The sequence below is a fragment of the Calonectris borealis genome, chromosome 3 (genome assembly GCF_964195595.1).
Source record: "Calonectris borealis chromosome 3, bCalBor7.hap1.2, whole genome shotgun sequence".
NCBI lineage: Eukaryota > Metazoa > Chordata > Aves > Procellariiformes > Procellariidae > Calonectris > Calonectris borealis.
This window is the reverse complement of record NC_134314.1, coordinates 23,615,511-23,643,231: the sequence shown is the minus strand read 5'-3', so window position 1 is coordinate 23,643,231 and position 27,721 is coordinate 23,615,511. Positions and strand designations below refer to the sequence as shown.

Below are 27,721 nucleotides of genomic sequence, written 5' to 3'. Positions count from 1 at the left end.
AGATAAAATATGTCAAAAAGGCCCCATTTCCTCACTTTAAAACCTTCTTCCTGCATAAGCTGCAGAAAAGTTGTCTACTTTACTGACACTGGTTTCAACTCAGTAACCACTTAAATTTTGATTGATGACCAAGGTAAACACATCTTTAGGCAAGTTAAGTACAACTTTTCTTCTTTTCCCCTCGATAACAAGTGCATCTTTTATTATCTACTTAGGTAAAGGGGTACAAAATTTCCTGCTTCACAATAACAGCAGCATCAACAACAATAATGAGAAGCCTCAGCTCAGGAGTAGTTCTCATTGCTTCTGCCATCTGCATGATACAACCTTCGCTGAGTCATTCTCAGGATGTGGCTCTCTTCCGAAAGCATCGTTGTAAAAATGACATTTAGTTTCAGGCCATCAAAACAAATTTCATTATTTTAGTTTGCAAATGAGAAGAGTGTTTCCAGTTATTAGTCTGCAAACTCTCCCAGCGATGTCAAAGTCACTCTGTGTTCTTTGTGACTCATACGTACCACTAGTAATAAAGAAACTTCTGGAAAAGTTTTCATTTGCTGGCAAACACATTATCCTCAAATTGAATTCTTAGAGGCTGCCCATACCCTATGAATGCTGTAACCACTGTAGGCAGCTCAGTGCAAAGCCTTCAGAGAGTGGAGCTGCACGTGTGTGCGTATCCTGACTTCCGTTGCGTAAGTTATGCTGACTGCAGAAGTCGTAACAGCATCCAGTACGCAGGACCCTCGTGTTTCCTTTGTAGGGATAAAACCAGCCATAATTCCTAGTATATTCTTTACTGTCTCTTCTGAAGGATAAAGACTGTGAATTTGGGCAAAGAGCAGATACGCTGAGCAAGAAGCTACCTTTTCTTCTGTAGTTGTACTTTCACACTGAACAACACATTAATGTACAGACAAAACCGTTCACTGAACTCAACAGCTCTTTCTCTTAAATACATTCAAGCTATATATTGATCTATATATAAAGCATAACTGATACTGAAGTGAAAGGTGAATAGGGATTTTCAGGATCTCAATTGTGGACTCAGATTTAAATTTTGCTTAAATTTCATTTCAAGCATCTAAGGTTTGTTTTTTTTTTAATCTGGATCTTTATGCCCTCAACTTCCATGCAACTCCTCAGATGGCTAAGCATTAAGCTGTGTTATTAATTTTGATCAAGTCTTATTTAAAATTATTATGTAGCATTTGTAATAGTTTTGAGTGAAAAGGAAAATTAGTACTGGTGTCGGGTGGATGTCGATTGCAAAATAAAAATTCTAAAACAACTTAATGCAAGGTAAGAAGGTGAGTTCAGTATTACCAATGTTATGAATACTATCAGTGTTATGAATACTATCAGTGTTATGAATATTTGATTCAACAAATATGTATATCAACACTCAGTTCTCACAAAACCATTTTCTGTTAGTGCTGTTAGCACAGCACTGAACAATCCCGTTAGCTTTAAGAGTTCAGTGGGATTGGACATATGAAAAAGGTGAGATAGAGACCTGATGTCTTTCATGTTACCATGACTTCATGCAAAGAAACTGCAATCCCACTTGATATATTGGCCCAGGAAAAATCCAAAGCTATCACTCTACCCAGATACCCTAGCCATGTGCTAAGGCTGTTCTGTAGTACTTTTTTATTTCTTCCTGCAAACATCTTCCAGATCAGACAGCATCTGAGACAGATGAGAGGAAAAAAAGGGTGGGGGGAGACTCTCTAGTGTAGTAATTAGGGCAGTATTTAAATGATGGGTCAGCTGTGTTCTGGTCCCCGCTTCAGTGAATGCTTAATTAATTATACAAAGTGGAATGGCACCAGGAGGAGAAATTAAGCACTATGCATCTCTCCTCTTATTTGGGGCAGCCAGGGAAATCTCTTGAGAGATGGAAGCACGGGTACAAATCCTCTCAAGCAAGGCAAGGGATTAAGCCTCATAATCCGACATACTTCTGTGAATGCTTTAACCACAGGCTGCTGGCTAAAAACAAGATCACGACTTCATTTTGCTAACCAAGAATTTTATTGCCTATCGCCAAAATTACTTGGCAAGTCTGTGTCTAGTTCACAAGATGTTTCAAGACTATCAAAATCACACTTCTAAGAAAACATAATACTCTCTCTGCAGATCTCAGCAGACCCTATTCAATACCTGCCTGCACAGACTTCAATGTTTGATGTTGGCTATTTCACGTTATCTGTCTGATCCAAAGTTCATTGCTTCTAAAACCTAAGTGAAAAGACGTATTAGCTCTAGTCTACTTGCGTAAACACCTGCAGATTCAAAACATACTTATGGAAGCAGGTCCAACAACTGGCACTATCCATGTATTTAAAATGAGGCACAGCACTTGCAAAAGATATGGAATGGCTTCGTTTGATGTTATAAATGCTTGGTTAGTTACTGATTTAATAAATTGATGTTTTTTCCTAAGAAAAAAGAAAAGAAATAGTGGCTGAGATAAAACTTTTGCCAACAAAATCTCAAGGCATACAATAGGACAAAGCCAGTGCAAGGAGCCCAGCAAATTATCTTCTGAAAAGCAGGAATTGAGCAAAAGAAAAATAAGCAATACAGATGTATATAATGCGGCTCCCGGAGACCTGGCTGGAGAATACCTACAGGAGTGCCCACAGAAGTGTGGCTTGTCTTAAAATTCTGTTCAATCTATGCCTTGTTTCTGTTCTCTAAATAAGCATTGTTTTAGTTTTAGGAAGATTTTATGGTCATCATTGTCTCTAGAATGCTGAAATGCCACAGACAATAAACTCCTCTCCTACCTATAAGGTAAGTATATAGATACCAAATGAGATGCAATATGCAGTATATATATCCTAAAACCAGAGGCTAGTCTGTATGTGGAAAAATCAGTTATCTGCACCCTGAGCAAATACAAGATCGAAGCCTGACACCTGTGGAAACAGGAAGGAAACAGTGAGAGAAGGGATAGGGGTTTTCCTTCTGCTTTGTGAGAAAAGTCCATAAAAATATTAACAACATATAAAGATTACTGTATCTGCAAGTTTTAGTTGACTCAGATCTTAAACTGACCACTTCAAAGCAGGCATAGACTCTTACTATGGATACACCAAATGCCTGGTACACAAGACATGACAGCCTCTGGCAGTCTCTATAACATTACTGTAATAGAATATAGGCATCTATATGAATTGCAGGTACAGCTATTTGTAGGAATGAGATGTGTCTACAAAATCTGAGAACAGGGTCAAATATAAAAACAAATCTACGGACTTCTAGAAATAAGATGTCGTAACTTCTGATATTTGCATATTAGATGAATATTTAACACATGAGAACACAGTTTTTAAGCACTGTTGTGTCGATGCACTAATAGATCTGTGCTATGCCACTATTTGTAATACCCTCTGTAAGTATATTTCTCCAATAGTTACGTGCCATAGTTTATACCCCGATGTTGAACAGCATCTTGCAATGCTTGTATCAGGCTGTTTAGCTACATCAAAGTAAGGTATCTTATGCTCATAAAACAATTCTAAGACTTTAATGTATAAGGACATTATTTCCATTAGTGCATTTTATTAGTCTTATGCATTTTATTAATGCATGTTACCGTCTTGTCATTTTTATGAATTTTAGCAAATGAGTTATCCTTCTATTCAAATTTAATCAGATAGGAAAATTTTTTAAAAAATGTCATTTTATGGGACAGAATGTTGGCTATTTTATCTTTCTGTGGTTTGTTTCCATAAAACCCAATGAAGGAAAGTAATATTATTTTACAATAATTTATAAAAACAACTTTCTTATTATTATTCAATTTATAAATAACTTATTAATATTTAGTATTTTTAATAATTATAATTTGTTGGTGCTCTCAAGTCTTCATATGAGATAACCTATATTTTATTAGGTTATCTCCTCAGAAAGTCTTTTTAAAGTTTGTAGTAGTTTTCCCTTCCTTTATGCTTTCAGTCAAGCTGAACTGAACATGCTTTTTTGTTGGTAGCTTCTCTCTTGCTTAGCAGCACTACTGATGATTTCAACAGAGCTGCCAAGACAGCCCTGGGAACAGCGGTTGTTGGTTAATTTGTGCAGTGGAGCACAAACATTTTTTCCATCACATGGTACATAAACCAGCACCGTTGAGAAGTAAGATGGTAGTTACAGAAGTAAGAAGTTTAGCACATTTCTTACCACTTGGAAATAAGCTGAGAGACTCAGATCTGCTATTCTAAAAAAGGTGTTAACTAGGAATGTCCTGTGCTATATATGCATATAGTAATTTTTTCCTACATATGCAACAAATTCTTCATGCTAAATAGCTGACAGAGGTCTACCTAAAATTATAGAGAGGGGTGGTGCTGGAAGTCCCAGCATGAGATATGCAAATAAGACTCATAGCAATATCAACCTTTTTCTCGTAACAAGTATTAGGCGATACTGCTAACAGTGCTAACACAGTCAAGACAACAGTATTTATTTCTTTTTCAGTATCACTGCTCTAGTCCTCTCCCTAACAGCTGAATACCATTCCTTACTTTTCATAGCAATACCTCTCACCACGTCTACTTTAAGTGGCGATCACACTGCACTCTTCAGACACGCTGGAGCAGTGCGGGGACCCACCCAAGCTCTGAAGTTTGACATCAGTGCTTTACATTCCACATATTCCTGCTTTCCTGCATTTGTCAAACCACACAATTGTCTTGCCAAATTGATCAAGGTATCTTGCTAATAAACTGACCTGCTACCTCTTCACTATTGTAACTGTTTCCCCTTACTCGTATTTCCTTTCAGTTTTGATCCCTTTCCTTGATACTAATCCTCTGAAAATGACCACTGATTAGTGTCACGAGGCCTCTTTGGACAGGTAAGTCATCAAAACTCTTGGCCAGATGCAGAGCTGCCTAAGATTTTACCAGTGAAGTCTCTCTGAAGAATGTAAACTTCTGTTCCATGAGTGGCTTGAATTGCCTCAGCTGTTGTTCTTGTTTCACATTCAATTGCAACCCTTAAAGTTGAGCTGCTCTTCCTTTCATAAACCTCAGGGCCAGAACCTAGCAGCGTACACCTGCAGGAACAGGCTTTGCAAAAACCTACTAGAGAATACAGCCTTCATTAAAACATGCAAGAGGCTTCCTCTTATGGGTGTGTGGGCTCAGTTCTCTCTATGGCAAAAGAAGTTTCACATCAGTATCTTCGGGCTTTCAGCAGAGACCTCTAGCCACCCAGGCGAGGGCCACTTGGAGTGGCAATGGCAGCATTCCCAATCCCTTCTTCATGTTAAAGGTGAGCCACTCTTGAAAAACAGACTTAAAGACTGGGTGAGAGGCAACAGAGCAAAAGTTTTATATATTAAAAAAATCATTTGATAAAATAGAGATCTCTTCAGCTAAGAACCTAGTGCCTAGCCGTTAGCATACTATATGAGAAATTACAAGTCCTATTTCTCCTATTCTTTTTTTTTTTTTTTAAAAAAAAAAAGAGTCATGATTCATCCTCAGCTTAAGCAGCTGATCATAGGTGCAAGCTCTGCTCTGTGAATCACAAGTGGCACTTCTCTAGCTCAGCGGCACCTGGTAGTAGGATGACATTAAGAAATGCCTTGTTTCAATTTCTTACTGGTTTGTTTGGATAATTCTCCACTCACAGAGTCACAGAACGGTTGAGGTTGGAAGGGGCCTCTAGGGGTCATTTGGTCCAACACCCCTGCTCAAGCAGAGTCACCTAGTGCTGGCTCCCCAGGACCGTGTCCAGATGGCTTTTTAATATCGCCAAGGAGGGAGACTCCACAACCACTCTGGGCAACCTGTGCTGGTGCTCAGTCACCCTCACAGTTTCCTGATGTTCAGATGGCACCTGCTGTGTTTCAGTTTGTGTCCATTGCCTCTGGTCCTGTCACTGGGCACCGCTGAAAGGAGCCTGACTCCATCCTCTTTCCACCCTCCCTTCAGGTATTTATAGATATTGATGAGATCTCCCCTGAGCCTTCTCTTCTCCAGGCTGAACAGCCCCAGCTCTCAACCTTGTCCTCACAGAAGAGATAGTCCAGTCCCTTCATCATCTGCACAGCCCTATGCTGGACTCTCTCCAGTATGTCCATGTCTCTCTCGTACTGAGGAGCCCAGAAACTGGACCCAACACTCCAAGTGCGGCCTCACCAGTGCTGAGCAGAGGGGAAGGATCACCGAGCATGCCGAGTGCTGTGAATTTAATCCTAGGGGTGAGTGTGCAAGGGTTCGCTGTGGGTGCTGTACACGAGTGAGAGGCTACGCATACCAATCATGTGCCAAAAGGACAGCCATTGCAATCACAGCAGCATGTCTTTTTTGTGCATCTATTCTCTCATCTTAACAAAACTCTTTCTGAAACTACTAATATATTAATTGTTCTACTCTTTGCCACAAGCATTCTGAGTTTTTATTTTCTTTTTCCTGTTTCTCTCCATACTCTTTACAGGACTTTATGGAAAGGAAATGTATATCAATGTGTAGAAGAAAGGAAGTAGCTGGAACTGACTACAGTATACCAGGAACAATACACCTATATTACATAAAGGTTGTGATTTCCCTTTCCTAAGATACTTTTGTGAATGGAAGTCAAACACGCGCTGACCTTTTCTGCTATTACATCACTCACAAAACACATCTGCTGGGCCGTCTGCAATTATCACAAAGGGGTTTTGTTATGTTTTTTAAACAAAGACAATACAATGTACTTTTTCCTTAGCGTCATCTAGAGTGTTTTGCCTGGAAATATTCTTAATAATTCAGCCCAAGGCAAACATTAAATACACAATATTTCAGACTGGTAACTGTGCAAAAGTTAATAGCACTGAAAACAAGTTCCCAACATACAAGGTGTCAGAAATTTTACAATCTGCATCACTATCATTCCTATACATAATAGCATTTAATGCATTAGCTGTTTCACGGTTCCCCAAACTAGTCTTCTCATCCACATAAAATTAAGGATTATTGAGGATAATTATCAGGGTTCCTATTTTCAGGATTAGCGCATTAACTGACCTACCTCCTAGTCTTTCTGTGACAGTTTCACAGGTCACCATGTTAGCTCACATTTAAGAACTGACTAGATTTTATGATATCAGCACCTCATTGACTTTGGTTTTAATTTATGTTCAAATACATTCAGGCTTAAGTACTTTTTAACTCACAAGTGAAAATACATGGATACAGAGGAGTCTCAGTAAGACATGACTACCATCCAGAAAGGAAGAAATCTCACTGTGTGCCTTCAACTCTCCCACTAACATGGCATGTGTTCCTTGGTTTACTATACGTACTTCTTAGTTTCCATTTTAAATTACTTCAAGACAAGACTTCTGCAGCCAGAGAGCTCTCTGGATGCTGTCATTCTGACAAAGCTCTCTTGTGAAGAAAGTAGAAGACAGCACTTGCTGTTTGTAAACAAGCTGGATGTTTACATGCATTGAGCCATATGAAAACAAGAGGAGAAATTAGAGCTATTTGGGTACTGAAAACCAAATGACAGAAGTCGTGGGTCTTTGACAACACACATAAAGGCATCGAGCTTCAGTGACTGAACTGATCCACTACACTTTCTGCCCAGAGAGGAAGACACAAGGATCACAACTCTAATAGAGACTGCGAGGTGGATTTTTGTCCTAGAAGAAAGATTACCCCTTTTTATTTATGGAGTCCCACAACAGGCTGCACAACCTTTTTACCTGTGCATCCCACAGCATTTGTCCTTCTCAGGCTTCAAATCAAGACGCCTCGTAATGCAGTGACCATATTTCACGTTCACTTTTAAATCTTTCCTTAATCTCCTTCACGCTGATAGACCAAAACCCAAGTTGAAGCGCATGGCTGGAAAGTAACCCCCTCTTGTAGAACAGAAGGTGACCCTGATGAATTGCACAAAGCTCTTAGGAGGCTGCATTCCCCCTCCCTCCCGTTTCACCGCTTGGATTCCTTTGTTTGGTAAAATAGGTCAGTGCTCATAACAACACCCCTCCAGGGCTGACTCCCTCACGTGACCACAGCAGCCAACTATAAGGAATACGAACGCTACCATAGGAGCAGCTGATTTGCACAACTTTCATGAGGCATGGAGAACTGAAATAACACACACAGACCAAACTGTAAGGAAAGGGACTACAAGATGAGTCAGAAAAACATGAATGCATATTTCCCATCTCAGCGCTTCAGTGATCCTGAAATAGACTACAACAGGCTCTATGAATATCTAGCTGCACAAAACTGGTGTCTTCAGAGGAAGGTAAACAGAGGACGCTATGATCTTGGTCAATACAACATAACCTGCAGCTCATAACGTAATTCAGTCTGGTTAACAGCTCTGCCCTGTCCTTAACATCCTCTATAAATACGCAGCCCATGCATCCTTTCTTCCTATACTGCCAAGGATGCCACTCGTGTTTTTGAAGTGGTCTTTTCTGGAAGAAGTTGAGTGACAGCAATTGCAGTCTTAAAACAGCTTAAAAACGCCCTTTCAGAGAAGACGACAGATTCACTTTACCACCCCACTGGGTACATACAGAAACTGAAACATCAAAAATGATGTTATGAGACTAGGATCAAGGCCTCACTCCTGTGCCTCCAAAAGAAAGAAAAATTTGCTATTCGGTGATAAAAAAAAAATTTTTTAAAGGGAACTGAAATCTAATGTCTGGCTTCAGATGAGAGACGACAGCTCAACAGGAAACCCACTGTGTTGAAGATGACAACTGGTGAAAGGGAATCTCTTTCCCAACACTTTTTTCAGATTCTTTGTTGCTTGAAAAAAAAAATTGCATCCTGTACCTTTCCCAAACTGTCTTTATATGATCTAACACTGGAGATATAATTTGTTCCAAGATTCAAGATACTGAGCTTATCTCCTCAGTTAGAGACTGGTAGGATTTAGTAGCCGAGGTAGAGTGCCACACAAATGCAACTGTTCACAGGGCCCACCTCATTAGAGAAGTATGACAACCACCATTATGCAGCTCACACCCATAAGGTACACCAGATCTCTGCTGGCTCTACACTTTGCAAGGTGAGGTGTCTCTGTGCTAACATATAACTTAAAAACTCAGGTCTCAAACTTTGAGTAAAGCCTCATTGATTTTGAACTGAATTAACTACGTATGTATGCAGGAAAGGTAGTGAGATGTACTGAAAGTACACAGACAAGCACCTGAACCAGCTCTGGAGAAGACAGTTCTGGTTCAGAAGTATTACCTGGGATTCTCCTTTACTCAAATTACTTTAGCCAATTACTTAGCTAGATACAAAACAACCAACCATGATGCCAATGGAAAAAGGAGTCCTACTGTGAAATACATAAGCCGCACACATAGGAAAGTCTCCTATCTGTACAGTAAAAATGGGAGTTGTCACTTCAAATGAGATATACAGGAATCTCTACCAACAGGGAATTTTTGTCTTTCATAAACGCCAATTCTGGGTAGTTGAGTGGAATTAGCACTGTGCTGTGTAAAATACAGTATACTGCCTGTTACCACATAAACTTCTGGACTCTTTTAACACTGATGACCTTAGGGTTTAAGCTAAGGGGCATAAATCAGTTTTCATATGTATCATGTGGTAAAAGCAGAAACAGTATCAAAGTTTCCACTGTCCTTCAAACCAGAAAACAAGTCTCTTCAGAAGTACTGAAAAGCGTAGTAACCTTAGTTCAGCAGTTTCACATGGAATTTTCAGAAAATACAATAGCAGAAAACTACTTCTGTCAAAACATATTGACACACAAGTTCCTCAGGATGTTATCAAATCATATCATTACATTACCTTCTGCTTTTGTGTAGATTGAGATGTTTCCGTTTACCAAGCCAGCAAACAAGTATTGAGACATATATGTTAAGCTCATAACAGTTGATTTTTCAGGAGTGAAGAAGTGTTGAAGTCGAATTTTCTTTGAGCCTTGGCAACTTTTGTAAATAGAAATGCTATAAAAAGAAGCAAGAAAAAATAAACCTGTGAAGTTATGTTCTATTTAGTTCTTATTAGAATATGCACAGAAGAGGTTTAGAATAAAATATTGGGAGGAAAAAAAGATTTTCTCCTTCCATTCATAGGAAGATGAATATGGAAAGAAGTATCTTGACCCTCCAAAATGTCTATGTAGACAACTTGCAATTACTTAACATTGACATATGACAACACTTTTCATATTACCTTGTCTGGAGAAACATTTATTCAACAAAGACACATAAAAAAATTCTCCTCAAAGTCCTTATTATGAGTTATCCAAAACTTTCTATTAGTTTTTAAAAAAAAAAAAAAGGATTAGGTATTACCCAGAGAACTAGGGAAAAGGGAAGAAAAACTCACTACCAGACATCAATTACACTTAAAATTCCCACCATTCCTACAGATGATTACCATGGGTATGTTAGAAATATTGAATAGTTAAATCTGGAATTAATTGCACTTCACAAGCAAAGATAATCAGTACACTTAGATGTTGGAATTTCTGGAAACATAGCATTTTCCTTGGAGAATTTTGTTCTCCATTTATATCAGTTAGAAACACCTTCAAAAATCATATATAGTTACATACTTATGCCCTCATTAGCTATAACAAGATCTGTTTGCTTACTGACCTATAAGTTTAGAAAATGTAGCTTTGTTCTTTAATATAAATCAAGCGATGACTCAGTAAGGTCATCAGTTCAAACAGAGCAAAATAATTCATGTCAATAGTAAACAGCAATATTATTTATTCGCATGAAAAATCCTGCACAGTATCACAGTGTGGAAGATTAATGGGTTCCTCATTAACACTTTTTCACTCTGAAATTATTCCAATACCTAAAGATTATGTTGTAACATTACAAAAGTAGTATTTATATTTTCGTTATGTTGTAACATTACAAAAGTAATATTTATATTTTTCAGACATGATGTACGATGACTTAATCCTCTTTCATCAAAGATACGCATTATTTTAATCTCAAATACTACATAGTGTATTTTCAAATCATGTAGAGTATTTTTTCCTTGATTTATGTGGAAAGGGTAAGTTGAGGTCACTAGGATATCGCATGGATACTTTTTTAAAAAGAAAACATTTTCTTGGAAGTATCTCACAGAGAATTTTGCTACAGAATAGTAAACCTAATGAATAAATCATACACAGCACACTAAAAATGAGAATCACCTTCCTTCTTCCATGCCAAGGCAAATAGTAGGCACATTAGAAGATTTTGCAAGAACATTTTCAGAGTCCAGAGCCTTATTTTGCTCTTTCAGTTTCTCCTCCTCTGGTATGTAGACCATGCAGAGAATCCGTGATTCCACATTGAAGCACTCAATAACCTTGGGGCTGGAGCTTTGAAATGAGACTATTGCAATCTGGCCCATCTGATTAGTACAACTGCCAATCTGAATTGCAAAGAGGAAAGAAAAAAAAAAAAGACCAAGACTGATACCTGTCTCCAGGAAGATCAGCATTAACAAGAAGGAATGACTGGAATGTTAACTGAAGAGTGCATCTCAAGTTATATGCATGAATATGAGTTTTCATGCATTAAGACAAACAAGAAAATAATTCAGGACAAATACAAGAGATTTCAAAACATTATATACACAAAATTCCCTTGCATATTCACAAAAACAGTTCTTTCTTTTTTGAAAGAAGGAATATTATGGCCTGTTCTGATGTCTGACTCATATGCATACACATAATGTAATGCAATTACAGTAAGTACCTGTGTAAAATATTGTTTTAATAACTGGAGTTCTAAGTTATCTCAGATTCTCTTAAAACAGGTAATATAGCTGAGGCCTGTCCTTTGCACAGTAACAGGTCTACAAATAAACGCTCTGTCCCAACAGAAAGAGGGATTATTAATATAATCCCTTTTGTAAACTTGCTGATACAGGATCCTAAACTTCTCCCTGATCCAGAACTAAGTATCATCAATATGTCCACAAATCTGTACATTTCAGAGATCTGGGAAAAGTGGGGGAAAAAAAAACGGTCTGCCCAAGCAGCAGTGTTTTTATATAGTAACTCTTTTATGTTTATAGGAAATGAAAAAACATAGCGAAGAGAAAGAAAGAACATTTTGTGGCAGTAGAAAGTATTGGCATATATTTGTGACGACTGTTCACAAATAGTGAAGACAAAAAGAAATTATATGGGTCATCTTGCAAAAGACCACTGACAAAAGCTATTTCTAACTTCTACTTTTAACTCACAAGGGTTCCCTTAAAATTTCAGTATTGTAGAAACAAGAAAAGCTACTGAAATAATTACCTTTTTTTTTAAGTATTGGCTATCTCACTTTGTCTGCTGGAATATCTGCGTATTTGGGGTCATAACAATATGCAGATTAGGTTTTTTCCCTATGTACAGACTGAAACAGATTATTTATGGGTAAAACATTTTTAAAATATGGAAACAGACAATAGGACAGTGTGAGCTCATATGGGTTTTAGCAGCCCTCATTATAAACTAGCACATAACTCACTTCTGAATGTGCTCAGCACTTTGGAATTTGTTCTGTGCCACACTAACAAATCACACACACATAAGTGACACCCTACAGAGAACAGTGAGATCACATGGACAAAATTACTAGCTATCCCTTATAGACGTCCATTCTAATACAAACAAACAAAAAAAAAGGGGGGGAGAAAAAAACAACCCAAAATTTATTTCAGATCCATATGTTATTGAGAGCCAAAAAAACAGTGTAGAGAAACAGAATACAACTCCCTTTTTAGCTTTTAAAGATTATGCTTACCCAAAGAAAACCATGTTCCATGGCACAGGAATCTGACTCTGTTTCGCCAGAGAGGTACAGTTCAGGATTATAAGCAGCACATTCAATCTTCAAACAAAGGAAAAGAGAGCAGTTACCACATTAAAAAGATATGCCTGTTTCTGCTTAATTTAGTCTGTAATTAATTAAAGCATTTAAGGATATCAAAGAATCACAGAAGGCAAGAAGTCAGTTTAGTCCGACCAGCTTCCCGTGGGCAGCTCCATGTGTGTTGTTCCCAACACACTCCTTACCTATTCTTACAGACATTAAAAGCCAAAGCCTACAAATTCTTTAGCTGATCTGCTCAAATGCTTCATGACGTTTATTAAGTTCTTCCAAATACCCAACCTAACGTCATCCTTGCTGTAATCGTTAGTCTGGTATTTTCATCTCAGCCATCAGGTACTTCCCTTCTGCAGTGTCCTTTTACTATAAGGCTGATATATGTCATGACCCTGCCTGAGTCTCCTCTTCATTAGGCTAAATTAACATTATCACTTAATTTATTCAATTTAAAAATTTTAAAAATATTTTATTTTATTCTTGTTTTTAAAATTCTTGATTATTATCTCTTTTCCAACTGGCATCTCTCCAGCAGATATATCAGCTTCATTTATTTGAGAGTGCAGAACTTTCTCACCTGAACACGCTATTCTAGCAGAGCTGTTAGCAGCACTACATCATGATTACCTCTTCTGAAGCCTGTTTGTACATATCCCATTGATTATTTGCTCTTTGTAACAATATTACATGCTTAACCAATCCTTAGCTTGCTGGTCTATTAAAAATTACTTTTACAGACCTTCTACTCCACCAGCTCCCCAATCTGTACTTGTGAAACTCTTTATTTCTGCTGAGCATACCATATGTCTGTCCTATTGACTGTCATCCCTTTTTTTTTCCTTTTTTACCCTCAAATTATTTCTCCAGGTGGTTTACTCATTTTGAATGCTAGTGCTATCATCCATAATACTCCTACTCCCTCCCAACTTCATGTCACCATGTTACTGTCAGTAAATTAATAACCATACTCCTGATTTTATCATACAGACCATTTAAGAAAAACCTGAAAGTTACACCAGACTCAAGATCTATATTTAAGTCCACCCCAACTCTGAAAATCATTCAAGCACCAAGGCTCTGAAAACAGACATTTTTATGAGCAGTCATGGAATTTCTGTTTTCCCTAATTTCCCTAATATCCATGGCAGAGTTCCCTAAAGCTTATGTAAACACTTTAAAATATATACAAGCAACTCATAACCGTGTAAAGAATAAAAAAGCTTCTGATGAGGTGTGATACTACATTTTTAGACAAGATTCTCTATAATTCACAGTAATGTACTCGTCTCAGACAGGAATGTCATTGCGATTATATTGCAGTACTAGAAACAATTTGGTTAGTATTAACTTAGACAACTTCACCATAACCTGGCAAAATCACCTCCCAACAGTGAATAATTAAAAAAAAAAAAAAGAAAAAAAAAAAAGGAAATGAGCAGGTGTAAGTTAGAGTTCTAAATTACCAGTTTACTTAATTTTCAAAAGTGCAAAGAATTTCACAAATCTCCCTGAAGTCAGCAGGCATCACCAAGTGATTAGCAGTAGTAAAAATAATGTTATGTATTCACAAAAGCAATTCACTATAAGGATAAAGGATGGAAACTGATAGATGAGAAAAAGAAAAAAGGAAAAAAATAAAAAAGAGCTATCCATGCCAGTCTTAGCAAGTCTCATTTAACACATGCTGAAGCTATCTACTCGTAGTGGTGATTTACAGTGGCTGTGACAGCTAAATACATCACTAGTGAAAGGAAAGACAGCCTGCATGCTGGATATTTCTCAGGCTGCTTGTTACATCTCTGTGTTACTTTGCATCTTAGTCAAAACCGATGTTGTTTTTCCATAGTTAAATCCTGGTAGTTTAGCTCTCAATCTTGACAGAAGCCCTTTGCCTGGGGTGTAAATTTGCTCTGATGGAAGATGTTGCAACAGGCTCCCTACGCCACCAGGCAGCCTGAGCAGCACGCAAAGAGAAAACAAGCAGGATCAGCCAAGCAAAGGGTCTCTTCCCACCCCAAGCAGTGGCCTGACACCCAAACTGCAGCTGAGGCTGCAGAAAACCACCAATAATACTTAGATCATCTTTTCCAGTAATACTGAGGACTTAGGAGCATCAGGCGTGACAGCTGCGCTCACACCCATGTTATCTTTAGGAGCTGCAAAACTGGCAAAGTTGACCCAGAGCTCAGGCAAATACTGCCACACACTCTATTCTCCTGAGGTGACCAAGGCAAAGACCATCACCCAACTGTATGGGCAACAGGCTTTCCTTTCCTTTCAAAACAAGCAGATCCTGTTGTAACTTGATTACAGTAGTTGAGCCTGGGCCTTCAAGGCTCCTGGCATGGACCTACAGGACTTACAAACGCATACGCTCTAAGGAAACATAAAAATATTTTAAGTTTCTGCAAAAAAATTAAATTAGCTTCGTTATTTCACCAGTGGTGACTTTAGAAAGTATTCAATACAGAAAAAGCTGACTGTTCAATAAGACGAGAATGACTTCGGTTGTATGGGAGACCAGAGACTTTCAGTAGACTTTGGCTGCTGTAAATTGCAGCTCTGCTCTGAAAACCAGTATCATAGGAATGGCTTGATTTAACACGGTTACACATTTCAAATGCACTTCCAGCTAGCAATTATTTTCCCTCATCATCCAGGCCTGTATACTCACACCTGAAGTGAAGCTGCCAGCTGAACTTCCCTCCTGTGTAGGCTGTCCTAGCAACAACTGTCTGCAGACTTAATGCTTTAAGCAGTACCCACACGATGATGTTAATTTAACATTGGGATTCTGGCCATACATATACCATTTTACTTCCATTAGCATTTCTGCACAAGCCTAACTGACTGATGGTCAATAAGAAATCATGTTGATGCATAGGAAAAAATCGTATCCAGCAGCCTTCTTTTCCATCTGTTGGTCTGGACATGCTGCACTTATTTTCCTCATTAAACTCAGTGGTTAACGTGACTTCAAACTGACATATTAGTTTAGGAAATGAACCATTAAGATGATTTCTGTATCATTGTTCAGAACAGAACGACATTTTGTATAAGTCCCCATAAAATTGAATTTTAAAAATTATTTTAAAACTACTGCTCTCTGTGTACTAATGAAAATCAGAAATTTGAGGAGGATTCAACACAGCTACACCAGTACAGGACAGCTATCACGGAGATAAGATTCCTCCCCTTTGTAAGCTGCAGGTTACTTTAGAGCCTCAAACAAACACTTGGAAACCTCAAGACCAATTCAAAATTCCCAGCAGTTCTGTTTTCACTGAATGATGAGCTTATATCTGAAAGTGAATGTCATACTATATAAAAGTAAACACTATGATCCTTAGTGCCTCAAAGATTGCTATATTTTGCATTCCTGTGACCCTCTTGGACCTTCCATTGCTACTGGTCTTACACCAAGGTAGTAAAGCAAGAGAACTAATAGATGTGAACTAATAGATGTATTTACAATATGGTATTCTTTAGCAGTTATATCACACAAGAAAAGTAATTGTAATCTCATATAAAAATTCTGTTCACCTTAAACTCCTGTTGCTTGGCCATCATTACTGGCATGTGTCTAACAAGGAGAGGATGTTTCTCCTTTTTGATTTGATTCCCATCATCTTCTACACAGAACCAACCTAACAGGTTATCCTCCGCTGTAACAGAAAGAAACAATACTTTCACTGAATAATGACTTACACCTCTCTACAGGAATGGAAAAGAATTCTGTTAGGATTGGTTAATACTGATCAGGCTGTTCTTATGCCATATATGCATAGATGACAATGTAAAAATATGAGCAAAAATTCAATAAAGTAGATTACGTACATATTAATAATGCAAAAAAAGAACACCTTACACTAGCAAAATGTTAAGGGTGTTCTCTTAATGATCTTGTCAGTAGGTTATTAAAAGAGGAAAAGGCATATCAAACCTCTCCTCAGACTCTAGGAAATCTGTTTTGCAAATGGCATTTCTCTGCCTGTGTAAGTGACATCACTACCGCCTACTACTTATCATAATTATAAGGATCCTCCCTCCTGGAATGACGGAGACATCCATTCTCTCTTCTTTTGTTTTTGTTATTTTGCCTGCCTTCAGTGAGATACCATAAAAGCACTGTATTTTGAGGATGTGCTGGTGAAACTTGCTTTCTAGTAAGTGCATATCCTCAATGTTTCTCAACTTAGGCATTCAAAATCCCAGGTATCTTTGGAAACCTATATCCCCTGTGCAAACACGGGAGACTAATAACATCACAGGACAGCACATTCTTTATTGCTCCCACTTAGATCAGGTTTGTTTGTGATAATCCCTCCAGTGAAGACTACAGATTTATGTTTAAAAAAAAAACTCTCCCCAAAAAACTTGAGTTTTACATATCCAACTATAGAAATACTACATTATATTAAAACTACATCCATACGTTTATTTCATGCTCAGAAAGCTAAACAAATGAATCCAAAAGCTTTACTGATATTTCCTAGCTAAAATCATTCTGAGCTAAAACTAAATTTGAACCTGAAGTTCAAAGTTTAAAAAGTTCGTAAGATCTGAAGAAATAAGTTTATAATGGAATAACTTCCTCACCTGTCTGTCCTGTAGTGTCTCTCATTCTTGTTGATTTAGATATAACAATTAGTAATGATTACCATAGATTTCATTAAAATACTGTAGAAATTATATTCCTTCATAACGAAACCCCCATCCTATCTATAACGTCATTACCTTGTAGTGATACACAATCACTATTTACTGCATTGCAATTTTAACATCTGCAGATAGCTTTTCGCAAAAAGATCATTTTCTAAAAAATAAAAATAAGAAAATTACACTGTACATTGCGAGCTATCTTAACTTGATAGGAAATTTAAGTAACTAAGAATTACCAAGGGCCAGTTTAGCCATTTGTAAATTGTTGATCCAAGACTGTTTGATGGCAGGGGTAAATGTATTGAACACAGCTGTAAAGAAAGTGGGCCGCCCAGACCTGCAAGACAAAAAAAAAAAAGCCACTCTAAATGCATTGACTATGACAGTCAAGGCTAGAAATGTTGAGCAAGATGAAATTTCATTATTTTCTAATACTTAGACAAAGACACAGCTCCGATATAAGCATTCAGGCTATGATATGCCATATGCCCGTCTTCCTACACTTTACATGAAATGGTATAAGAACACCCTCCTTGGTGAAGGAATGTAACAGTGGCTGTTCCCGTCTTCCTACACTTTACATGAAATGGTATAAGAACACCCTCCTTGGTGAAGGAATGTAACAGTGGCTGTCCCCTGCTAGCTGTCACTGCCATGCTTCCTCTCTTGCTTCTTGCCTCTGGAACGTGGGGTTGAGGAACAGGAGAAAAACTACAATGCTGCTGTGTAACGTGCAAGTTCCCAGCACTGTGGCGTGAGAGCAGAAGTCAGAGGCTAACTGCGGAGACAGAAGAGGGGGAAGAGCTACAAATTCCCAAATCCTCCCTGGTACATCTTTGCCTAATACATAAGCCCATTTAGAAAGTTTTGTAACCAAGATTACTACTGACTTGTCCTGTTTTCCTGGGAGTTGCAGCTGAATTCTACAGCGATCTGCCGCTCTGATTTCATCTTCTTTTTTCAAAATGAGTTTTTGTAAACCTGAGGTCCAGTCATGGGCTACAGATTGGTTTAAGTTCTGAAAAATTAAAAAAGCTAAGATTCAATACCAGCCTACTGGCCTATTTCCGACAGGCTAACTAAGGTGATCTCTGCATGTAACAAACAATTCCTGGAACCTGGGCCTCATTTAGTCCACATTTTAATCATGGATAATTTAGCCATATTGTAAACACATTTCAAAAATATCTGTAAAAAATTTGCTAACATATTTTACCTGATGAGTTAATCTCACATTGCTCAGAGTTTGATGATACACAAATGACACTCCCAAGCATTTGTCAGATTAAGAAATGTAAATTTGCATCAGGTGTATGCACAATCCTTTTACTTCCATTTCAATGAATAGTTATACAGAAGCCCCAAATTCTAAAGAAAATCTCAGATCATCCTGCCAATACATCTTTGTTCAAATCTTAGAGCCAAAATGTTTACAGAGCCATCATGAAAGCTGTCTGTGTGGTTGGAATCTGTTTAAGTAGGATGCTGAAACAATAACCCTCTGCAAGCTGAGTGTTCGGTCACAGAGGGTAAAAGCACACCTGAGTGACACTTAAAGCATTAATAGTAACGAGTATTCGTACACAAAAGTACACTAATTTTCCACAGTCAGAATTTTATGAAAATTGAAGTCTTTTTCAAAAATAGAGAAGCTGCCCTCATTCCTCAACTAAACTGTTCTAATTATCTTACACATCTCTACCTGGAAACATTGACTGAATTTTAAGTTTTCAAAACGTAGCTGGCTCTGACTGGCAGTACAGGCAGAAAGGTTTTGTAGATGTTAATGAGTGAATGTCTTATGGTATCTGTGCCATACATATTCCTAATAATGCAGCTGAAATTCACCTTCAAATACTTGCGAAATTTTGTCCAAAAGTACCGTTTCCATAAACTTCCTTCACAGTACATATTTTCACAAAATGTTACATTTAATGCCCTTGACTCTGAAGGCAAGATATCCCAAGAGAAACTCAGCTTTCATATACATATTCACACACACACATACGTATTTAGCCTATGATGGCAGGTAGAAGTTAAAAATTGTGCCTAAGCATACATAAAGGATATAAAACAAAAGGAAAAAAAGCGATTCTTTTAAGTCTTAAGACTATGGAGAACTCATTCTGAAATTCAGTGTTAAAGTACTATATCTGTTTGCCAGAATATAAGCTAAATAAAAGGGATGTGAACAAAGCCAAAGCAAATTACTTTAAAAATTCCTCTGAAAATCCTTTTATATTTTTGTGATTTGCACTTTTTTTAAGTACAGCTTCCCCCGAAAGCCAGGATTATGAGCTCGGATGGGCATCAAGAGCTTCCTCCAAACAACCGTCCTCCTACTACCTTGTCTAACTGCAAGAATCCAATTTCTTAAGATCAAAACGTAATTCTGTTTCCATGTAAGCTTATCAGCTACTGAGCAAATGCAGACACTTCTAGTATCCACCTACACTTAAAAACAATAAAGAAAAACAAGATTAGAAAGACAGCTGTAATCTACTTATAACGCTAAACAGTTAACAATAAATGAATTACTAGGCGTAAAAATTATTGCAGTCTTTACAGAGAGAACTAAAGAATGTCTTGCACAGATCCTAGGGAAAGACAATTATGCTACTTTGCAACAGGAACATATCTGAAAAATAAATCCAGCTTTGTTTATTACCTGATAGTTTCCTTTAAGGCTGCCTATTAATTGACTAATTTGACCAACTACATTCAAGTCATGTAAAAGGTTCTGCAGATCATGGTACAGTTGCCCTGGTCCCATATAGAGCTTGTCTAAAACGAATAGAAACATAAGGTTATACATAATAAAAAGATACAATTCTCAGTTGAAGGAGGAAAGCAAAAGATAATAATATTAACATATATTGCTATTTCTTAACACTATGAAAATTAAGTGACGCTTAATTATCAAAATTGGTGACTCTCTCTCGAAATTGTAAAAACAACTAATGCACCAATGTGCAGCTAGGGTCTTCATTACTTCTGAGAATCAAAGTGGTTTATTTATACATATATCATCAATATTTCACTTTGCTGCTCCAGGTGCTTTTAATGTCCCTGCAGACAGATAATTGTGAAATGCATCCTGGGAAATTATAGGTAGTATGTTATTAGCTTTGCATGTACAGGCATTACCATAGCCACTTCCTTTTAGCTCACCTTATCATTGATTTTTATAGTTACAATTAAGATTCAAGCTTGTTCATCGAGTATGACGGAGAGCATTACGTGTAGTTTTAAGAAGCACACACTAGAACTGTGACAAATATTGAAGTTTCACTGGCCCCAAAATCTCTTGCTGACATGGGAAGTTTTGCTTAGCACCAAGCAGCAGACTTGCTGTTACACCTTAGTTTAAACATCCTTCCTGACGGTTGCTTTTGGTCACGTGATGAAGCCAAAAAATTTATTTCTAGCCTTCACTATGGTGGTTTAAAACTCAAAATTTGTTTAATCGATCGCAAGACAGTTCTGGATCATATATCCACATCCTAACTCTAACACGAGCCTGCAATTTCACTGAACCACTTGAAATTTTATCGCAATCACAGTTAACTGAAAAAAGGATCTGTATTGAGATCAGCAACAAATCTTAACAGCAGCAGAAATATTTTGCCCTAATCATCAGTAAGTACATATGTTTATAAGAGAACACTAACTCAGAAAAATATTCTGATTAGTAGGATAAACTGTCTATTTAAATGCACAAAGCTTGCAGAACCCTGCTAATACACTCTGACTCCCAGACATGATGTTAGGAGCGGGATGGCTATGTAATTCTTGCAGAAACAACACTCTCCCTCTCCCCTAAAAAACCCCACCCCGACTCTGTATACAGAGTCAGCATGCTTCCCTTTGGCTGAACGACAGGAACCAGGCTGGATTATCCTTCCAGGAAACCCCTGCAGATTATTTAGCTCACGCAGTGCAATATCCAAACTACGGATCCTTCACCCTCACCACAACTTTGGAAGCTAGTCTGCGGGCAGCAAACTTCCCAGGAGCAGAAGGATTTCAACCCTGTGTTGGCAAGAACACGATCTAAATATAATGCTGGCTACCCACTCCGCAGACAGATGAGGAGCACGGACACGAGCTATGCCACCCGGCCTGGCTGCCAGGGCAGATCGGTGCCGGGCACAGCACTGCTGCCCACTGAGACACTGCCAGCACCTCCGTTCCCCGAATCTGCCACAGGGACCAGTGTATAAACCAAAACATAACAAACCAAACACAAAGCTATCAAAATAGCATAAACCAGAATAACCACAAAAATAAACACGCACAAGACAATTCTTCTTAAATAATTAGTATATTCTCAGTTATATATCAAAATAACTGTATTTTCTAAAGATGTTTTCCTCTTTGGAGGCATCATACAGATTGAGGCATCACTGGATGTTTTTCTTTAACGCAATTCACTATATTAAGCTAGGAGTCTGCCTTAAACCCTGAAGAGTATAAAATTTCAAGGCTCAAGGAAAATGTTAAGGGTTACTTTATCTCGACTAGAAGTGAATTCTCCACTTCACTGCAAGAAAATGCAACATAAACCTGTTGCATTCCCATGAAATTTCAACTTATTCTCTTGCCTTTAAATCTTCTGGTAAATTGAATCAATGAAAGGATTTGCCCTTGAGCACTAAACAGGGGAATGACTGCATTTACTACTATTTACCCAGCCAGAGAATAGATGCAACTTTCATCCACCCTTCTTTGCCTGTTCTGAATGTTAATTAAAAGAACAATCTAGCCTTTCTTACCCTTAAAAACAAATCAGTCCATAAGAAAAGATCGTTACATTTATTGTACACAATGAAAAGAAATGACTGCAACGTAGACGTAAGAGGAAGAGTTTTGAGATTATGGTCAGTAAAGCATGTTTGCAGATTCGTTTAAAAAAAATGAAACACTTTTCTGGAACTGCAGACTACATACTTTCATTAAGCTGCATTTTCACTTTCTTCAATCCAAATACTTGAAAAATCAACATCTGAAAGTTGTAAACACTTCTCTCTTTGTATCCCTCTACTGATAGCTTACACCTTTTTTCTAACGTCTAAAATAATTGTAATTTGTTAAGCACCAGAATTGCTAAGTTCCTAGACACATCAAATTGTTGATTTTGATGGGGCTAGTTACAAAGAAAGGGATGGGTCAATGTTAATAGAAGTCTGGTGAAATCTAGCCAAAAGCCATGATAACGTGTTTGGCACTGTAAAGAACACAAATGAAATAATTCTTGCCCCAAATTTCTGTAACAAAAAGATAACTTCTGCAAAACAAAATTTAGACTGATTAGAAGTAATTGGCAGTTTAGTTGAGTTTTTGGCAGAAGTCCATTCACTTACCTGTCATTTATAAACTCCACTACTAAACAAATCAAACTGCTGCACTGAAAAACATACTACAAATATTTCTGAAGTTTATCCTTGAGGGTTTGAATTAAGAGAAAATTTAAAACTACTAGGCTGTGAAAAGCTGAAAGTTTGTGAGGATTCCCTTGTATAGGATGTATATTTTCACTCAAGTGAAGTATATTATTTTTAAGTTTTAAAAGCCAGGATCACTCTTTGCAGCTTCATAAAGACAGAGTTACAGGACTTTTTTTTTTATTATTGAAAGCAGGTCGGAAAATGGACACTAACCTGCAATATTTAACAGCAAGCATTCAGGCAGCTCTTCAGTACTGCAGGACTTTATGCCATAGTCTTCAACTGAGGCCATAAAGAAAGCTTTAACTACTTACATAGATGGACTTGCCCTCTGCAATATATACATCCACCATGCCTGAAAAGAGCTGTCCTCTACAATCCTCTTCCTGGAGCTTCAAATGCTCTTACAAATATCCTTGTTCCAGCCTTGGGAATAAGGCATAAATCTTGAACTTCATTCAGCAATTGTCACCTGAGTCTATTTTGTCTGCACCATGCATATTTTATAAGCTTTTAATAAGTCAAGATAAAAAGGATGCAATAAGAGTGTCAAAGCAAATAAACTAATTTGGCATCTGAAATTCTGTCACACAGAAAAACCAAATGGAAGTCATTTTAGGCTCACTCATTAAAAACCATGTTCTTAGCACAGGAAAGGAAGCCAAAAAGCAAATCGATAAATAATTAAAGAAAGCCTGCTTCCATCTTCTGATGTTCTAGAACAGACAAACAGCCAAATTAAGAAGAAATTTTAAGAGTCAATCAAGGACTAGATCAATAGCCACAACTAGTATCATTCTTTCATGGAGGTCCTTAGTGGGCACAAACTGGAACACAGAAAAATAACCGGGCTTCAGAGATCAGCAATGATGGACTCATCAGAAGAGAGTTCTCTGAGAACTGACCACTTGGTTTGTGTTTGGATAATGAGTTACAAGTTATAGCAACTTCATCTCTGAACTGGGTCTGAATTGTCTGACGGAGGGGTTTTCCTGGGTGAAGGAGGTGGGAGGGCACACGAGTCTGTTCATCAGATGCATTTCTCAGTTCACAGCCAAAGACTGGCTGCTTCAGCCCACACATGTTCCCTGACCATTCGATTACTAGCTATTTTGGGGTGGGTGTTCACTCTTTCTTTTTTCCATAGAAGGCACTGAAAAACTCTTGGCTTCACTCCAAAGCAGATACATGGTTGGTTTCTTTTTGTACTTTGAAATGTTTCACAAACGATAAAGCCATTTTCTTCCCCTTTCTAAGCCACTCTTGCTAATTATCAAGCTCCAAAACAACTTATTTTTCCAATGTGAAAAAAAACCCTTCATGAGTTTAGAGAAGGTTCTCCCCAGCTCTACACATCCTACGTGTTACAGAGGACGGTGCCCGGGCAGGAGAGAAGGCAGTGTGCTGTAACCAATAACCACATATGGGCTTCAGAGGCAACGTTTTTTGCATTCCACCTACAGATCAAAGGTGAAATCTTGGCCACGTGTAAGTTAGCAGGAATTTTTTTCATCAACTTAATTCCTTCGTTGCTAAGATTCTACCAGAGAAATTCATGCCTCCCTGCAACAGGCAAGTTTACTGCCAACAACCAGTAATTCATGAAAAATACCTAATTCCTTGCTCAGCATTATTATGAAATATATTCAAGGTTGAAAAAGAAAACAAAAATGCCACTTGCTTTAGAGGGAGGAAAGGAGGTTGAAGTTTAAATTGATTTTTGCTGCTATGTAAAATTGGGCTGGGAAGATTCTGCTTTTTATAACAATCATTCCTTAGCCGAGATATATTTGAGTATAATAGTAAACACTTACTTTACCTGCTTGTTTCCTGGTGTTTAAATTCACCAGTTTTGCTCGGTTTGAAGTAGTTCTTATAATTGAAATAGAAGCAATTTTAGCCTATTTATATCCAGGCATTTTCAAAGCCTGCAGGAAACTCCCTGGGTGTGGTTAAAGTCAGTTTAACTTGGCTCGGGCAAAATTAGGATTTGGAAGGTTGTGCATAAATGTACACGTGCAAGTGAAGTGTCTGTGTGCTGCTGCTTGGGTGTGGGCAGAGGGGGCGAATTCCCACCTCTGGCAGCAGGCTGCTTTGCTGGGGAGCACGGCAGCAGCTGCAGCTCCTTCCCTGCACGGCCAGCACAGCAGCAGCTGAGGCCTAGTGAAAGTAATTTTCTCAGCGCAAGTAGGAAAGGAGACCTTTACATGACATTTTCTACATGACAAGCCATCTATTTCAGTAACGGATAAACAGAGCTGGCAAAAAGATTATGAATATTGAGAATACCAGGAATGTTGTCATTCATTTAGCAATTGATACTGATGCCCATTGTTAAGTATTATTCCTTTTCCCTTTACAAAACACCTAGCTTTTGCTGGAAGGCTGGTGATGAGGATCCCCTGATGCACTGAAATCTTCTCTTGCCTAGAACTTGACAAATCCAAGCACCAGCTATACACAAGGGAGGCACCTCCGTACCTCTGATACCTCCTGCCTGGAAATTCCATACGAGTGTTAGAGCCAGTGACAAAGCAGATGAGATTTTACTTTTAGATGCTGAACTACAAGCTTCCTGCACACTGCGTTATGTAAGCAAAGCCCTTGACAGCTCCCCCAGCGCCACCCTCCTCCTGTTTGTGTCTTTCCACTTGCTCACTCATGCTGCTCCTGTTTCCATAGACACCTCAGACAAGCATGTGGGTGGGTTATGTTTTCTCATTTCTCCTTTACGAGAGCATTTTAACAGCCAATTGGAATTTCAGTTAAAAAAAAAAAAAGTAGTCTTGTGCATCCAAAATCCTGGTTTAAGACCTAAACAAGCCCACAGGTTAATTTAAAGTTCATAAGAGAAAAGCAGACCTTCAGCCTTACCTCTGTTTGTTCTTTCACGCCAAATCCAACTCAATTTCCACAGTTGCATGCTCCTGAAAAATCTGAGCCACCGTAGCTCAACTGTAGCTCACCTGAGATTACATCATACTCTCGGGTCCAAACTACACAAATATTTAGAGAGTGGTATCAGTCTCCAGGTTTGGAAACTGAAGCAAATGGGAAGTCAGGAATGATCTCAGGAAACAAGAGCTTAGTTGGAAGCCATCAATGAAAAGCTGAGCAGATACTCACACATAGCTTTACAGCATAACCCTAAATTAGGTTTAGTAACTTAGTGCAGGAAGAAGCAGCACAAACATGTACAGAGTACTAAATGATAAGCAATAAACCCTGAGATTACTAGAACACAACCTATTAAATTCAGACATGGGGTAAGCAAGCCTAATTACCAATATAGTCAGGACGTATCATCATCATCAACCCACATGAAGAGCATTATCATAAACATGAAATGACATTATTTGGTCTAATCATACTTTAATCATGTAAGCACCTAAAGGTAATCTTTATGAGCTTAATTATTAAATCTGATAATCTGAGCCTCTGAAACTCTTTAATGTATTTATTCTCACTGCCATGCAAGATAGGGGAGTTCTGCAAGTCCTAATCACAGACAAAGAACCAAGTACCACATGCCACCCAGTACACATAGAGCAGAGCTGGGAAACAAACCTCCCAAGTCTCAACTCTGACAAAGTATTTTTAACATGCTTCACCTCCCTGTCAGCTGTTAATACCTTGCTTCCAACTGGTAATTACATAAATGCTGAGACCTGTCTCGCTATATGCTCGTTGTATCAGATCTGAACACCAAAGAAACAAGTTACACAAAAACTACAGTCCAACCACAAAACTGCTTATTTACACAGCTTGAGCAATGTGAAGATAAAATCAATATCTTGCAACTGCAAATACTTAGTAAGGTATTAAATTCATAGGGCTATACCATTTGTGAGTAAAAATATGCAAGAACTCCAAGGAAACACAAAGCCTCTTGAGAGGGTGAAAAGTAGCTCATACATTGAGAGCGTGGCTTCAGGATTATATTAAACTCCAGCTAATCCTGACCGCACAGGGAATTTCAGAGATAAAATGCCATAAATATTTTTCCTGCTGACAGAAGCAGCTGTGCTGTGCCAGAGATGAGGAAGGAAGAGAAAGCAGTAGGGAACAGGAGGGAGAAACACCGGAGCTCCGATACGCTGACAAGTGTAGACCCCACAGCCTGGCTCCTCGACACCACGCTTGCCGGGACAACGGTCAGCTGTCTTCCTGGACTATGTACTGACAGCAGGTATGGAGCAGAGAAACTCCAGTTCCTGGCTCTGTTCCCATGACGAAGAAAAATCCTGGAAGCACAGAGACTTTAGAGTGAAAGAAAAGAGGTGCCGTAGCCCTTTCCTCTCACAGGTCCCAAAGGGGAAGGCTGAGGGCAGCATGGACCTGGAAGCCCCTGCCCTCCACAGAACCTCTGGGATGTGCCTGCATGGGCACGAAGGGCAAGAGAGGAACTGGATGCGAGAAGATAAACACTGATAGAAACAGGCAGTGAAAGTATACATGCGAAGGCGTTTAAATGATGAAAGTACTGCAGGGATCTCAAGACAGGTCTGCAGGTGATTGTAAACTGGCCAAGCTTCCAGAGGTTTACACCGGAGTTCCCACCAGACATCTACAAGAACTCATGTGGAAATTGTACTGTGAGGAGCTTACCTCCCTCTTTCACACCCACTTGCTTATAGCTAGGTTTCTACTCATTTTAATACTTTGTGTCAAGATGTGGATGAGACCCCTAGCAACACAGAAAAAGGTTTATAGGAGGTGAACATCAAGACCTACAACCACTATAAAGAATACAAAATGCAAAAAGAAGACT

General features: G+C 38.4%; 1 protein-coding gene across 2 annotated transcripts in view; it reads right to left on the bottom strand.

Moving 5' to 3' along the window:
* ARHGEF10 (Rho guanine nucleotide exchange factor 10) overlaps window positions 1–27,721 on the bottom strand; it is a 117,582-nt gene that overhangs the window by 20,388 nt on the left and 69,473 nt on the right. For both annotated transcript variants that reach the window (XM_075145183.1, XM_075145182.1), the window contains 7 exons: window positions 20,172–20,287; window positions 18,394–18,521; window positions 17,740–17,840; window positions 16,385–16,506; window positions 12,758–12,844; window positions 11,167–11,390; window positions 9,795–9,952 (listed from right to left, as the gene is read on the bottom strand). In XM_075145183.1, coding sequence (XP_075001284.1) covers window positions 9,795–9,952; window positions 11,167–11,390; window positions 12,758–12,844; window positions 16,385–16,506; window positions 17,740–17,840; window positions 18,394–18,521; window positions 20,172–20,287 — 936 coding nt within the window. The remainder of the gene's footprint in view (window positions 1–9,794; window positions 9,953–11,166; window positions 11,391–12,757; window positions 12,845–16,384; window positions 16,507–17,739; window positions 17,841–18,393; window positions 18,522–20,171; window positions 20,288–27,721) is intronic.